Here is a 17,674-nt window from a genome sequence, read left to right as displayed (position 1 = left end):
CCATAATTAACACATTGCCTTTTGTTAAAGAATTTAACTTTACCCTTCATTTTGCCTTATTAGTATTTGTCTGCCATCTAGTGATCCTAACCATAACTGCGAGATTAATGGGCTCCTTGGCGCCTCTGGGGAATGATTTTCTCCATTTCTACAGCCGATATACTTTCCAGAAACCACTGTAGGTAGAACAGACTTACACCTCGAGGTCTCCTCCAATACTGAGTCCTGTGGTTCTGTGATCTAGTCCTTCTGCCTTGTGATTTTCTGTTGTTTTCTTGTAGTTTTTATTTCATATAAAATGCTTTTCCTTCTTGGTTTCACTGGTCCACTCTATTTCATTCATTATCTAGCTATAGAGTCAGCTTCTCTAGTAGGATCTTCCTCAATAATTTTCATTCCATACTGATAGGCTTTTTCATTGATTATTATTTCCCACCTGCATAGCAAGCAGCCTGTGTCAGATGAGTATTTACTTTGTGGATTTTCAAGTACACTCGATGTGTGCTTTACATTTCCATGGAAGCAAAATTTTACAGTTCTGCATAATCAGAACTTAGTAGGATAATGAGTTTTGGAATTGTCTCATTGCTATTTGTTTCTCAATAAAATTAATTTTAAAACAAGAACTTAGTAGGAGTCTGAAGATATGTGACACCCAGTTCTTTATCTTAATTTTAATCATTTGTATCAAAATAATAGAAAACTCTTATTTCATTTTGTATGAAATATATTGTGCAAAAATACTCTTATTTTCTGTAACCCTGGGTCCACAGGAACTTCAAGACTGCACGTCTGCATCACTCAGGAAGCACCTGGTGTCAGTGCAGCTGCGCCAGGTGTGTGCAGGTCACAGGTGTCTGCGCCTCCTCATCTGACCCCAGAACTTGCCATTGGTTATAGTGTGTGATTACAACTCTGTGTTGCTAACAATACTGTTTTGCTGATCAATCCTGCTTTTCCATCATTAGGACTGTTTCCATTTGATTTTATGATTAGTTTTATGTAATTATTCAATATTAATTATGAATCTTCTACATGTTTTCATCTATGCTGAAATTAAATTAAATTCAGTTATAATCATACAGTGAGGACTAAGAAGGTTTCCTATAATGCTTTATTATGTTTACTACTACAGCAGTTTCACTCTGTATTTTTAAAATATCTGGAGCGGGTTCTGTCCATCTCAAGGGAACTACTTCTCCCATTTCCCTTGCACACCTCACTACAGGGATGCAGCAGCACGCATCCAGTGCGTGCTTAGCGGACGCTTATGGGTAGCAGAGATGCTGAGAACTGAAATGCGGCTGAGCTGTAGCTGCTGCTTTACTTTCAGGGTGTGCAGCCCCATCTTCAGTAGGTTCTCACCAGATATTTAGCTAACTGGCTTTCTGTTGCTCTCCATTATCTGGACTTGAGAGCTGGGGACCTGTTCCCCTACCTGTACACCACCTTCTCAGCTCCCACACTTTCCCACCACGTCTCTAATCATCTCTTCTACCTCCTTATACCCCTCATGAATTAGAATCTAACCAGCCTTTTGCCTTCTTAGTGTGTTTCTGCCATCTAGTGATCAGAGTGGTAACTGCAAGATTTAATAGGCTTAAGGAATGCAATACTGTGCCCTTAACACAAATCCAATCCACAGCACACCAAGGGCTGTCATTCATTCCCTTGTCTTTTCCTTAATTGTCCAGCCCGAGGAGTCGGTACATATTATTACCTCTTCTAATCTGCTTCTCATCACCTACCAACCTTTCACAGTTCAACTTAAACATCTTTCAAGGAAATACTTATTTTCACCTCCCAGACTAGGGCAGATTTCTGTTGAGTGCTTTCATAGCAGTCATCGTTTTGTATAAGCTAATGTAAGCCATAATGTTTAAGAATATTTGTATGATTATGCAGTGTAATTCATGTCTGATTTAGTAAAGTGTAACCCGGATGAGGGCAAGGCTGTCCTCTTCTTGGTCATCATTGCATCCAAGCCTGTCGCCCGATCCCTGCACATAGAAGCTACTTCCTTAATGTTCGTGGAGTGAACGAGTGGATAAGTGCTACACCCCAGGGATGCCCAAAGTGCTTATGGCTGTTGCTGCTGCTCAAGAGCAGCGGCATAGAGGAGTGGAGGAGGAGGGATCTGTCCTGTAGATCCCAGAAATGTGCATATTCTTTATAGATGCAGCAAATAAAGGTGATTGTCTGGAGTGGGAGAGCACAATCAGAAGACAGAAAGTTATGCCTCTTTGGTGTCACAATTGAAGGCTGTTACCCATCGAGGACGACAGTACACCGTCCCTAGCACCCATAGCACCCAGACTCTGTACCTCAAATACCATTTCCCACCTGCAGAACTCGGGGTCTTCCTGGGATCATGTTAAAGAATGTAAGAACCAACTGGACAGGGCAGCCCCTGATCAAAGATAGGATAATTCTTTTACGTTTTATTTTGAAAGCTTTCAACCCTAAGTGGTGGTAATGAGAAGTACCCCTGTATCTTTCACGTGGTGTCAGCAGTAGCCAACAGGGCCAGCCTTGCCAACTCCCCATCCTCCCTTACTGAATTATTTTGATGTAGAAAACCTCAATCTGAATATCATATGATACATCTCTAAAAGAAGAAAGAATGTTTATAAAATGGGGCTAAGGATATATAGCTCAGTGCCATAGTGCCTGCCCAGCAAGTGCAAGGTCTTAAGTTTGATTCTTGATATAAAAATCAAATAAGATTAAAAGTATAGTTTACTTAAAAGATGGGACAGTTTGAACATCAAGGTAGTAATAACTGGTGGGTTGAACTCTTATCAAACCTGTGTAAATCATGATAATATTTTGAAAACCAAATGCCTTGTCCTTAGAGATTGTTAGGACATATAGAAGAAATGCTCCAAAAATCCTAGCCCTGTAGCCCTAATAAATAGTGGTGTATCCAGAGCTTATCATAGGGTAGGGATGGCAAATCCTTAGACACTGGGCACCCACACTGTAACTCGAGCCCCACATATTTATTGCAGAGTGCCAACACTGCAAGAAAACCTGAATACTGAGGTTTTGCTTGAGAAAAAGTCTTTTGTCTTAACAAAAACCACAATAACAGAGCTTTCAGTGGTAGACATAGCCCACTGTGGGACACATAGGTTCACCAGCACTGTCATGAGATATTAGGGCTGTCAAGTGAACAGGTGGTGAGGAAATTGGTAGTAGGCAGACTGGCAGAACCCATACCTGGACCTTTTGATTAATCTTAATACTACCAAAAAATAGATATCTAAACATTATAGGTCTACTAATGGAGCTACTAGAAAATATATATCACCACCCTTGGCATATTCTTGCCAAAGACAAACAGAAACTGAGTCTAACTAAAACTCTAGTTGTAGCTACCATCTTACAGGAAATGAAGATAGAATCCTGTGTTCACACAAAAGTCAGAAAGAAGGGGAAGTGTGACAGTCCTCTGAAGGAGACTAGAGAGAAGCATCCATCAAGTTCAGTGGTAATTTTGTTGCGATTTTAGTGTGAAGAAATAAACAAATAAACTGACATATCTATGGAGTAATAAGGGTATAACAATATGGCCTAGGTAATGCAAGATTTAAAATTATTGTTCATTTTCTAGGCATGATAATGATATTTGGCTGTGTTATTTTTTTTGTTACGGGTGTATAAAGTGACGCATAAGCTGAAGTGCAACCTTCAGACAGCGTGTGTGACCCTGTGCACAGCTCTGCCCTTACTAAGAGCTTGGCAGAGGTGCAGAAACTCAGAGAGCACCGCCACCGCCGAATCCGAATCCACCCCATTGTGTTCCTGAATCACAGAGATTTATGCACACTTTAGGCATTGAGAAGCACTGCTCCAACTTGGGGTTCGGGGAAGTACGGATGGAAAAGAAATAAGATTAGCAACTTCTGATAATTATTAAAGTTTTGTGATACGTGCATGGTGGGGAATGATGGATGTGAAATTACACATGCTTAACGTAGTGTCCATCTGTGTATTCAGCCCAGTGACTGGTTTGCAGTTACTAGTTTGAAAAGTGCCTAACGAGTAGATAAATACTACTGGACTATGTGTTTTTTCTTATCTCAGCTAAATTGTTGGGTAGAGAACGCTTTTAAAATTGTTTCTGATAAAAATCACATTATTCCATTAAAATGCATGAAAGAGATTGCTTTTAATTTACAACTGCCAGTTCACTGTCAATTCTCTGTCCAGGCACGCTTGAAGAAGTCTCTCCAGAGCTTGGATGGTGCCCTGGACGACGACGATGCGGAGAAGGCAAGCAAGTGGGTAGAGCGCCCCAGGGCTCTGCTGCCTGCCGCAGCTTCGCGTTTTGGGGTGTTTCCATGAGCGTGTGCTCCTAGAGCTCGAATCTTGTTCCCTTCAGTTTGCATTGCATAAAGGAACCAGTGCTCCTTGGATTGTTGTGGGGGACAAATCTTGGGACAGGAGAGCAAGCTAGACTTGCAGTCCCTCGTTCCTGGCAGGCCCCCACGTCTGCAGAGATGCTGGGGCAGGGTGGGGTCCACCTGCATTAGGCTTGCATCCTGCACTGATGGGCCAGATGCGGGCAGCGATGATAATTACTCATTTGAAGCGAATTGGGCTGAGGGAGGCAATTAAGTTCAGGGTGGTATCAGAAAAGGGAAATTTATTTTTTTAATTAAATTTTATTTTGAAAAGTAAAAGCAAAGCAAGGACAAAAATCAGAGACAAAGAAGCAGGGCAACATACAACAGTACATATGTTACGGATTTTCAAACCAAGAATAGCTGATTAACAGCGGTTGATATATTATGTATTTTATCGTCAGATCTGTTGCTCAATAGAAAAGGGTAGTTTATTATAAAGTGTTAAAATTAGCTTCAAGTGAATAATAGATACTTATCTTCTTTATAATTTTAAGATATATGAAGATAACAAAAGGGACATTCTTTTTTCTTTGTTGAGGAAATCTATCTATATAAAGTAATACACTTTAAAATGAGTAAGTAAATAGGAAAAGGAAAACCATATAATAATAGTGAAAGTAAACTTGGGTTACCACACACTTTTCAAATACTCAGTCCAAGATAAAGGTTCCCAGTCCCACAAAATTAGGGCAGATGCACAGCCGGACCTCTTCCTCCACATGGCCGTTACCATTGCTGTTTTTCTTTGTTCATAATTCACATACTTAAAATTCCAGTATTTAAGTGGTAGATACACAATTATAAAGAGTTTGGCCATGAACCAGTTATTGTTTTGGTTCACCTGAAATAGCATTTTGATTTTAAGCATCCCACTGACTGTAATTTGTGAGAAGTTGCTTACACACAGCCCGTGTGGATGTATTTCTGCTACTGTATGTCTTCTTCAGGTTATCTTTTGAAGATGGCGAAGAAGCTTCTGCGTATTACTATGAAAGTGATGATTCTGTTGAAACAAGAATGAAGGCTCCTTATTCAGGAGAAATGGACTTATTAGGAGAGATCCTTGATACGTTGAGTACACACAGCTCAGATCAAGGAAAACTGGCCGCTGCAAAGAGCTTGGATTTCTTTAGATCGATGGATGATATTGATTACAAACCTACGGTCAGTTGATTTTTCAACTTATAAAATTAAATGAATACAGTCCTCCTCTTGCTATGATTGTCTGATGTTATAATCTTAGTTGATAGAAATGTTTAAGCTCTAGGTGTCCGAATTGGTGTCCAAATTTTAAAAATATGGTAAAATTTAAATACTAAGGATTATTTATAGTAATGCAGTTCCAAGTTTTTCCTTTTTATATATCCAGCTCTGGTGGGTTTTGTCATTATTCACAATTATTTTGTCCATAGCAATATTTTCTTGAATCAAATTTTATGCTTAACTTCTTGGGTGAAGTTTTCTAGTGTGGAATTGTCTTCTTTTGTTCATTTACTTCCAGAGTTTTTAAAAGTTTTTTTGTGGTAGTGGGGATTTAACTCAGGACCTTGCACTCACCAGGTAGGCACTTATGTCTTTGAGCTATATCCTTGCCCTTAAAAAAGGAAATATGTTTATTCAAGTCTTTTCCCCCCACTTTTTGCTTCAAAAATGAACAATGTTTTGAAAAATGGAATTGAACTTTTAAAATGCATTAAAGACAGATGTGTGAGCCGTGGTAGCCCAGTGTGCTTGCGAGAGACAACAGACATTGCTTTAATTACTGGGTGTCGTCCAGTTTGAATTTGGCAGGTGACAATTCTAAGAACACGGAAACCATAGTCCATCTAATTTCGATCTTCTTCACACAACTATTCAGAGGTATCAAAATTAACTGTCAGTACTACATTTTTTTTTCCTGCAAGAAGTTTCAGGTTCCTAACCTTGAAAAGATTGATTTCAAAATGGAAAAAAAAAAAAAAAACAAACTAGAATAATAACTTTATTAAAAAGTGTTTTGAACTTGTCTCTGTTTTCAGAATAAGTCCAATGCTCCTAGTGAGAATAACCTGGCCCTCTTCTGTGGTGCCTCTGGGGATCAGGCAGAGTGGAATCTCGGGCAGGACGATAGCGCCCTCCACGGCAGACACCTCCCTCCATCTCCCAAGAAGCAGGTTTCCTCTGGCAGCTTGACAGAGTCTCTCTTTATCTTGAAGGAGGAAAACAGTGATAAATGCCTCAGTGCTGACAATGTTTGTGGCCCCAATGTGATGGAAAACGCAGGTTCTACTTCAGGGTTGCCTTCCCAGCTAGCTCCCACTAAAGTTTCCCAAACTCATAAAGGAGAAACAGAAAAGAAGGAAACACTAAGCCAGATTTCAGATGATCTGTTGATGCCCAGCCTTGGGAGATGTCCATCTACTTTTGTTCCTTGGGAGAAAGAGGGGAGAGAAGTGAATAAGAATTCTGAAGACCTTGGACTGCTCCATGAAGTAGCGTCATTGTGTCACATGTCGTCTGACTCTGGGCAAGGCTCAAACATTTCCAAAGGAAGTGCAAGTGGAAACCAAACTTAAGGCACCAGTGAAGGATCTATCACTTGCGTCCAAACTTCCAGGGAGCATTTGAGGAGTCCCTGTAATCTATATAGTAGACAGAATAATCTGAAAAGATGACAACTCTTTCTGCTATTTATTTATGTTTTTTTTCATTTGGAAGAAACTTTCCCCCACTTGTTCATCTCTGGAGTATATGTTATCCACTGATTTTTAATTGTAAGGTGGATCCTACTGTGCTGTTAAATCAGGTACTAGTATGTATGCATGTTGCAAGGATATGTTGAACTTAAGATTTCCCAGTAATTGGTGCTTAATGCCATTCGTCCTATTTAAAGTAAGTAAGCAAAGATAATCCTTACACATAACCAGTAGCTACTGTGTTACTCTGGTTGAGCATGAACTGATCAAGATATCACAGTTTATCAAAACTAGCCTGACTGATGAAACTGTTAACCCACTAATTGCCTTAACCTTAACGCTCTATCAACCATACTTAAATAACTTAAGAAGTTACATATAGAGTTTGACAAAGAAGTTATTTTGTTTTGCAGAGCAATAATACCTTTTTCTACTCATCAAATTAAGGTTGAACTTAATTTTTCTCAAGGTGTATAGCTCTCTTGTGGAAATACTTGCTTTTATAAGAATACTGCAGTCATGTTTCTCAAAAAGTTAGAAGGTATAAATTTACCTTTCACTCAGTGACACATGAAGTGCTTAGTTGCAGTGTGAATTTATTGACTTCTGTTTACAAAGGAGACCTTTAAAAATGTGTGTGGTCTCTATGCCTTTGCTATCTGGGGTCCTCCTCGAGGAAGCCACCTGCAGCATGAACTGTCCTGACAATGTATTTTCCGTCTTTTTTCCTGAATTAATAATTTTCTGTTAAAGATGCTGTATATTCTCATCTCAAATTACATTTTAAAATAATTGACTTTGTATTTTAGATTTATGGAAAAATTGCAGAGTTAATAGAGAACTTCATTTATCCTTGTATCTAATTTCTCTATTAATATCTTAAATTATTATAGCATATTTGCCACAATTAATGAGCCAGTATTAATAGTCTGCTCCTTTCAGATTTTCATGGTTTTACCCTATTGGTAATGTCTGTTTTCTGTTCCCAGGATACCGCATTACGTATAGTTGTCCTCTCTTTTTATTTGATCTTGGCAATGGCAGTTTATTAGACTTTACTGACCTTGACAGTTCTGAGGACTGTTGGTAAGACGAATTATCTAGTGCGCTTCTCATGGAGCTTGTCTCATATGTTGCTCCTAAATTAAATTTCTCACAAATGCATTTTGGGAAGAAGAGTACAACAGTAAACTGCTGTTTTCCTCATATGCTGTCAGGGGTGTGTGCTGCTGACATGTTTATGAATGGTACTGTTGACTTTGATGGCCTGGCAGAGGTAATGGTTGTCAAGGGTTTTTTTTATTATAAACTACTATCACCCTCCTCTCCACACCATGGTCTCTGGAATGAAGTCACTATGAGTAGCCTGCGTATGTCCTCTATGCAGAGGAGTATCTAAGTCCAGTATGTGGGATTATGTGGGCAGCGTGTCTCCCTCAAAGTTGCTGATGGGTTCCGGAGTTCATCTGAGAAGGAATCGTGTCCTGATTGCTTGCTAGACTGCAGGAACAGTCAGGAAAAAGCTAAGTGATGTTATAGTTAAGTTTTTATTTCTACCTTTATTCATCTATTCTGGACATCCTAATCAATATTTTTTAAAATACATCTTTTAGGAAAAGTGTTTAAGAAACCATTGAAGAATCCCAGTAACATTATACTCTATATTGATGGAATATAATTTCTCCTAGAAGATTTGTCTGAAACAGTGCTGAAAAATATTTGTTCAGGTCATTTTTAAAGAAAATGACAAAGTGTTTTTAAATCTACATTCCATGATCTAAGTTAATATGTTGTATTTGGGATATTCATTTATAATTATACAGGAAGATAAATCTAGTTTTTATTTTATGGTAAATTCTATATGTAAAGAAAATATTATGTAAACCTTTTTTAAAACACAAAAGTAAGTTCAAATTCCAGTCATATTTTGCCTTTATCCTCATTATGAATTCCATTATTCATCAGCTGAAATACATAATAGTGCATCTATGACAGCATCTTAAGTAAAAGGATACCCTGTGGTCAATCTGATTGACAAATAGTCCTTGATTTATGAAAAGAATTCAAAATAATATTTAGCATCAATTTTGAAATGAAGCTTTTTTTTCCTCTCTCTCTCTCTCTCTCTCTCTCTCTCTCTCTCTCTCTCTCTCTCTCTCTTCAAAACCCATAGTCCGAAGTATAAGTTAATCAGGAGTATAGCGTGGATGCAACCTGGGGTTTAGGCCTTTGACTCAGTAGATACTGTGGCCAGATTGTCTCTCCTTTAGTCATCTCCCAAGACATTTGACTCTACTACTGTGTTGTTTTTAGGATTCTAAGCCATTCACAGATAATGTAATTGTCTTAAGATATTTTTAAGTGATCTGTGCCTTAGTTTAAACATACAAAATTACTTATTTTACTCTGTTAAAAAACAAACAAAAACAAAAACAAAACTCTACCTGGTATTCTTGAAAATAGTCCATAAAACTCATAGCAGTTATTAGTATTTCAAGCCATGTTACCTTGACTTCCTAGCAGGATGGTAGATATTGAGAATGAAGTGAGATTAGGGTAAGTTGCTGAATAAGCAAGCAGAAGTATTATTTTCTACTCTGCTCATATTTTCTGTTATAACCTAACTAATCTTTATAAGTTTTCCTGGTGTTTAAATTATTTTTTAGAAGAATAGTATCTGGTCTACAGCAGAATTGTATAGAGTAAGGCTTGGTACATAGTCTTTTTCTAAGGCCTCTGAATTGGGTCATAATTTTTTCTGAGTCTCATCCTAGCTTCTGTCCCTCGGCCCATGAGTGTGGCTCCCGTGATATTCCAAGGGGTAGAGATGTATTGTGTACATTTAGGAGCTGCTGTTTTATTGGATGAAAATGTTGCTAAATTGTGTATTTTGATGATTGCCTACATCAGCATATCTTTTAAAGGCAAGAAAATATAGTATGATTATTTTGCCAATTGAAAATTTCTTCATTTATAAAATATTTATGCACTTTTTGCACAAGTCATGTGCAAGTGTGATAACTGAAGGTGTGAGGACATGAAATAACTGGCATTATCCCTGCTGAGGAAGTCAATTAAAAGGAATTGCAATGTGTTAAAATGGTGATGATGGCATATAATAATAATAATAATAATAATAATAATAATAATAATGGTGGTAGTAGTAGTAATGTACTCTGCTTACAAGTTACTACCCCAAGAATCTCTCATCAAAAAAGTTTTTATCTGTTTAATCAAAATCATGCTCTAAATACAGTACCATTTGTAAATGCATTTATTTTCTTAATTATCACATTAGTTATAATAATGCTGCTAAAATAATTCACTTTTCAAAGACAGATTCAGAGACGTTTTCAGAAGCTCAGTGTCCTTGTTTACCTAATTCTCCTTCAGATGAGCAGCATCACCGGGCCTCCCTCCTCCTGTCAGGAAAAGTGTTCCTTTTCAGTACCTAGGGCCACTCTGCTCACTTTAGGAATAACTGGTACAGAATCCAAGAACATGATAACATTGTTTTCCAGAGCCAGTCCCTTCCTTTTAAATTGAAATTGTATGTGACAGTGCTGGGATTAGGATTTTATCCTAATATCTCAGTAATAGGATTCAGGAATGCTAGTGAATTAGTTGTTCATTAATAGTGAAGAAGTAGATTTCTGATCAGGAGAAGAAAACTGAATGTTCTTATCCATAGACCTTCGTTCTCCATTTTCAGGAGATTAATTACTTTCATGAGTAAATTTTCTTGTAACAATTCTATTTGAATCTGAATCTAAGATTTTTAAATCAGAATATGAATTTAGGAATGTAAGATGAATCCCAAGATTTAGATTTCAAAACACTTCTTCATATAGGAAACAGTTTCTAGGAATCCCACGCCACCCCTAACATCCTTCCCACGTCAAGCCTAGTGATAGTGTCAATGTGTGTTTCTTAGAGCTTCTTTAAGAGGCAGAATGGTTTTGAGCAAATCAGTGAACATTATGATTTGGTCAAGAAATAGGAAATTATTTAAATTTAGACAAAATTTTATTTGAAAAATAATAGTATTTTGTGCAATATTTTTTCTTGCATAATTTAGTTCATACAAATATGTATGTCTGCTTCTCAAGCAGGTGTCTGAGGGTCACGTTTTTCAGTATTTGTGTAAAACTGTATGTAGCAATGTTCTGTGTGATTTTAGAACTGTCTTTATATTATTGGAAGGAAAAATGTTTTTGTTTATTTAAAATAATTATGGATGTTCCATTACTGTATTATAACTAACTGCCTCAGCAACAATAAATATGCAATAAGAAAATCCTGTACCTTAGATTAATATTGACTATACTGTTACTTTAAGAAAAATGTTTATGGTGCAAAGTGCTGATTGTACATGTGTACACTTAAATACTCTGCTCTGCACCACAGAAATCGAAATGGCATTTGTAAGGTGATGACTGTATGTAAAGTGTGTCATCTTTTATGGTGTATCTTTGCTAAGATTTATAAAGGGCATTGCCAATACTTTTAACTGTCCATAAATTAATTTTTTGTATGATGTACAGTTTGTTTAACCTTAAAGCTTCTATAGATTTTTACTTTTATTATACTTGAATGAGGCAAATGCACTGTGGAAATTTGTAGCTCTGGATGCAATATGCAAATATACCAAAAAATAAAAAATAAAGCCAGGTACTGAACAACAATGTTAGCAGAATGCTTTATATCCAGAATGCTGTTTTTTCAAGTCACACTTAAATAATTGAAGATATGCAATCTTTGGCCTTAGAAGGTTGTAAAGTCACAAATGATTACCTCTTTGATATGACAAACTTGTAAGTATCTTCATTTCTGCTCATTGGTTCTCAGACGAGAGCCTTGATAAGGTCCACCAGGAGCTCACCCTTCCGGTTGACTACAGATGTTTAGGGTGGAACAGTTGAGAACGCTGCACGTTAAATGGACCGTGTGCGTCATTGCTATCTTTTAGACACAAGGGTTTTGTAGGTTACTTTGAGAACTACTTAATTGTATATCAAAACTAGATTTTGAAAATCTGATGACTTTGCTATACCTAAAACAGCAGCTAATATGAACTGCATGACTCCTACAAGTTAATATGCATAAAGCTGTTTTATGTGAAAGCCATGTGATGGGTTCAAATTGAGTCTTTACAAAGGCTTTAAATGCAAAGCTGTTTCAAATGAAAATATTAAACATCTTACTCATCATGATAACAGACATCTGTAAAAATTTACCGAGCATTGTGATTTTCTGTTTTGTTTTGTTTTTTTCATCCCTGAGGTTACAGTATAAATCATCTCTAAAGTTGACTACTGTTAGGAAGATGTTATGTACAAAATATTACTTTGGGAATTTTTTAAATATGCAAAACAAATATTGGATGAACTCAGTATTCCAACCAATAAAGTACCCAATTATGTAGTTATAAAATAAAATTGGTCACACTCACACTTTGCATGGTGTTAACTCTTCTTTTATAATTGGTCTGCTTATCTCTTGGTGTTTCGGGTTGAATGGCTGAGAGGACCCTCCCATCTCCAACCCTGTAACAATATGAATTTAGGTCTAAATCTAATGGGTCTTCATGAAAAATACTCTACTTCTAGGTCCAGTGAACTTACTAGGCTTTAAAAATCATGGTGAAATACTTAAATACTGTAGTTACTGTGTCACTCATTTTATCTAAGGACTGTTCATGTCAAAAACTGTGTACAAACCCAAATTTAACATATGAGGCCGAAGATTAGATAGAATTGTGCATATATAGACACTGTTGCAGGACCAGAAGGATAAATTTCTCATCTGAGTGTTGAAATGGTCCAGGTGCTATTGAAATAAATGTTTCCTTTAGGGTGCAGAAGTCAGGAATACTGTAACATGTGGAGCTTCTCATTTTCATAGAAGAAGCAAAGTTCTGAATCCACCAAGCCCAGGATTCAGCTATCTTTTATTGATTTTCATTGTTAATGCTTGGCCTCCACTAGGTTTTTCTCAGTACCTGTCATAGTCTGTGTATGAGATGTAGTAGTATCTTAATCTTGGAAATTAAAAACCCTGTTAAAGTATCTTTGTGTGTAATTGAGGGAAAAAATACCCTTTGAAAGTATTAGTAGGTAGTGACTCTAGAAGCGTGTTTCCTAGAATTAAGACTGAATCACAGGACATACAAAAATTTCTACATGCATGAAAAGTATAGCATTAATAGCATAAAGTCAGGTGTTAGTTACATCATGGAATATAAATAAAATCCTTCCCCACATTCTGCCGTTGATTTGGACCTGCCAACTTCCCTAAAACTTCATTCTTCTGCCTTTAAAGTATCAAAAATCTATGTAAATATCAGTTGTCATATGATTTGAGGTCCAGAAAATATTCCTAAATATATTTGATTCATAATCAAATATATCCATTTGATTTTGAATTCTTGTGATTTGGTGTCTACAACTGTAAATCACAGTTGTAAAATCTTAGATTTTTATCTAAGCCAGTGGTTCCGAAACTTCGATTTTCATTAGAATCACCTGGAGAACTTTAAAAAAAAAAAAAAAAGCAGAACAAAAGGGGAAGGCAGATGCTTGCCCATACTCCTAAGTTTAGTAAGTGCTATGGTTAGTTCCATAAACATAACACACCGAGGTATACGAAGGGTCAGTGAGATCCCTAAAATCCCATGCCATCCAATGTTCAGGCTCGGGGGTGGGCCCAGTTGTCTGACTGCAGGCCTCATATGGCTCCACAGAAAGGCAGGACAGAACTTAAGTGCCAGGTCCAACCTGGACTCCTTTACTGTCGCAGCTGTCCCCTTTAAGTATTGCATAATGCTTTGACAAGTCTGTGTTTTAAATCTTAAGTGCTAAATTTCCTGGTGTCTTTTGGGAAGATTCAAATGATTGGCTTCTCTTTTTTCATTTTTCTTTTTATGCTCCCTTGCTCAGCTTTTAATTCCATCTCAGTCTTTTTTGTACATGTCCACATTCTCTCTGCTTTCTCCTCCTCCCACCTTTCTTTCATGCATGTGTTGGAAAAAAGAAATGGGAAGTCCTTGCTGGGTTTTGCAGGGTAACAAGCGTGTGCTTGGTGTCATACTTACTCATTTTGAAAAAGGTTAAGGTGTGACATGAATTTTTAAATATGGAGCCACTCTCACTGTGAACATAAAACTAGTCCTTACAGAATGTCCACAAATGTTATCTATTCCTTTTTATGTCATGTTTGAAAGTAATCTTTACAGACAACTATTACTCTTAGTTTTGTTGTTCTACGATCAAACCTCCCTTAAATATGAAGAGTGTTTCATATGTAGTATTTTGGAGTAACAACCACTTAAAACATTATGATTTACAGATTATTTCACAAGTCTACTTTCTCAGAGACTCATTTTGGGATTTTAAAATACACCAGTAATACTCATTTCATATTCCATTGTTTCCCCCAAAATCTAGCAATTAAGTTGTATTTTAGAGTAAAAGCTAAGCCTTCTGAGATTTGATCAATGTCCAAATTGGATACAATCCATTAGGCAAAATTCCCAATTTGTGAAACAGATGTTAGCAGTGCTGTGCTTCGTCTTGTAGGATTCCCATACATCAGTGTTAAAAATCACTTCAATTTCTAAGCATACGATAATTGCCAGACTTAAAATTATTATTTACAAAACCTCCTAAAAATTTAGGCACCGTCATTCACCGGTAAAATTTATACAAGTGATCAAACATATTGCAAAGGATCATTCTCTACAAAAATGGGCAATACTTGTCAATTGTTTTGAAGTATTGAATTTGATTAAGATAAAATGATTAAGGTAAGCTAGAAGTTCCTGGATGTTTTTAAGAGAAGATTTTTTTTGTGGAACCGGGGATTGAACTCAGACCCTTGTGCTTGCCAGGGAAGCCCTTATTCTACTGAGCCATCTCCCCAGCCCCGAGAAGATTTTTATAGGATCTTCATTGATAGCACCCACTACTACTTGTGCCTGTGCGTGTGTGTGTGTGTGTGTGTGTGTGTACATTCATTTCAGTGTGTATATTCCACATTTTTTACACTAATTTCCTGCAGTACAGTTTACTTCTGTAGAATCCACATATTTGAAACTATACTAACAATATTTAGAATGTTTCGTTACCCAAAAAGTTGCTTTGTCTCTTTGCAGCTATCCCCTCTTTATTGTAGCTCCTAGCTACTAAAGATCTGTTTTCACCGGGCTTTTGCTTTTCCAGAATTACATATAGCTGGGTATGGTGGCCATACCTGTGATCTCAGCTCTGCACTGGCCGAGGCAGGAAGATTGTGAGTTTCAGGCCACCCTGAGCTACCCATTGAGGCCAACCTGGATTACATAGTGAGAATCTCCAAAATGACAACAAATTCAAACAGATTATCACATAAATAGGTTCCTTCATTATCATAGTGACATTGTCAATAGTTTTAATATTGGCCATTCTGATATATGTGTCGTGATATCTCCTTTTGGTTTTAATTTATATTTTTCTTATGACTGATTACAGGAATATTTAAATGCTTATTGGCAATTCATTTATCTTCCTTGAAGGAGCATTTATACTAAGCTTTTGCCCATATTTACATTGAGTTGTTTCTGCTCATTACTGACTAGTAAACATTTGGTTTTCTAAAAATATTTGGAAAAACCCTTGATACATGTGTCACAAGTATTTCTTCTAGTCAGTAACTTGCCCTTTCATTTGTCTAGTAAAAATGTCTTTAATTTTGAGAAAACCCCAAATTATCAATTTTAATGATGTATACTTTTGTCACGGGGGTATTCTTGTAGAACCTAATAGTTTCAGTACTTGCACTTGATTAATTCTCAGCAGAGTTTATTTTCTTAATGTTACGTAAGTTAAAAACCAAAGCTTATTTTCCAACTGTACTTACTAAATAGTCTACATTATTGTGTTCTTCATTGAATATGCCATATATTTTAAATCCATTGAGCATATTTTTGTGTGCTTCTTTATGGACTCTAAACTGTTTTCCACTGATTTATATGTCCATTTTTATAGCAATACCATACTGTCTTCATGACTGCTTTATACTAAGTATTATACTATATAGAAATATAGTCAGTCCACTGATTTTTTTCTTCAATATTGAGTTCAATATTCTAGGTCTTTTGTTTTTCCATGAGAACTTTCCATACTATTAATAACTGGCTGGAATTATGATTGGGATTGTATTCATAAATCAAGTTGGGAAGAATTACTATTTCAACATTATTGAGTCTTGCAGTTAATAAACATGGCATAGCTTCTTAATTGTCTAACTCTTCTTTATCTTTTTCTTTTCAGTAACATTTTTTAAGGCTCAATTTAGAGTATTGCACATACGTTGTTTTACTTATCCCTAATTATCTTGTATTTTTGATGCTGTGGTAAATTCTTCAACTTCCTATGTATAATTGATCCTGCTAAGAGCTTTAATTAACTAGTTTCAAGCTGCATATATACTTTATCCTCGATTATTAAAATGACTAGGATCCATAGTACAGTATTTAGAAGAAGTGGTGATAGTGGACATTTCAGCCTTGCTTCTGATTTTTAAAAGTAAGCAGTTTGACACTTTCACTTTTAAGAATGAAGTTGGCTGCAGGTTTTTTTTGTAAATGCCTTTTATGGCAACGAAGACATCCTTATATTCCTAGCTTGTAGAGAATTCTTTTTTTTTTTTCCTATCAATACATGTTGAAGATAACTAAAATTTTTTGATATGAATTGAGAAAATCTTAGGATTTTTCCTTTTTAGTTCATTAATATGATTAATTATATGGCTTCATTTTTTTTGTTTGCTCTGTTAGTCAAGGAAAAAATTAATTCACTAATTGTTACATTTATAGATTCACTTTACACATTGATTTGATTGAGCAGTCTCCCCTTTTCCCCTTGAAAATGCAAATCTTGTTTTTTATCATCTTGCAATCACTAGCTTTTAGCACAACCCTGTCAGGCTCAGACTAGATGCTGAATAGTCTGATGGTGAATGAAACTGAATGGAATAATACTAGTTCTAGATAGTAGAATTATGTAAGTAACTTATAGCTCACAATTCTCCTTAGGTATCATAAACTATCTCTTCTTTTATTTTTATTTTTTTTTATTGTTCACTTTTTTTCCTCTAAACACAAACGGCATTTATTTACAGTTTATCATTGTTGCAGCATGCATGTTTCTTGTTACTCATGCTATCATTATACAAATTTAGGAATGTTTTATAATAACTACGTTTAACACATCTTTTGTTATTGGATATTGTTATATAACACATATTCTCATAGATGATTTAAATGTCATTAATTCAAATAAATGTAAATGGAAGGCAAATGATTAATATACAAAATATCGTTAAATATTTAATACTTAAATTCTGTGAAGAATTTTCTATTTTACTTTCTATGCCATACCAGTGTTGACTAGGTTGAGGCTTTTTTTTCCATAATTTTATTGATAAACAAATAGCAATGAGACAGTTTCAAATCAAATCGCTAGGACAGTTTCAATAATTAACACACTGCATACATTCTTCTTAGTGGTTAATTGCTGTACAAGATGCGGACTTGAGATCCTATTTACA

The 17,674-nt window shown here is 36.1% G+C and overlaps 1 protein-coding gene across 1 annotated transcript in view; it reads left to right on the top strand.

Moving 5' to 3' along the window:
- Positions 1 to 9,187, top strand: part of Dennd1b (DENN domain containing 1B) — a 292,621-nt gene extending 283,434 nt beyond the window's left edge. Inside the window, exons 22-24 of the mRNA XM_023707369.1 lie at positions 4,216 to 4,286; positions 5,360 to 5,576; positions 6,431 to 9,187. Of these exons, the coding sequence (XP_023563137.1) occupies positions 4,216 to 4,286; positions 5,360 to 5,576; positions 6,431 to 6,967 (825 nt within the window). The 3' untranslated portion in view covers positions 6,968 to 9,187. The remainder of the gene's footprint in view (positions 1 to 4,215; positions 4,287 to 5,359; positions 5,577 to 6,430) is intronic.
- Positions 9,188 to 17,674: the final 8,487 nt, after the last annotated feature.

This window comes from Octodon degus, unplaced genomic scaffold, assembly GCF_000260255.1.
Source record: "Octodon degus isolate 3935 unplaced genomic scaffold, OctDeg1.0 scaffold00009, whole genome shotgun sequence".
Classification (NCBI taxonomy): Eukaryota; Metazoa; Chordata; class Mammalia; order Rodentia; family Octodontidae; genus Octodon; species Octodon degus.
Note: the sequence above shows the minus strand (reverse complement) of the source record. Positions and strands in the feature narration are given on the sequence as shown.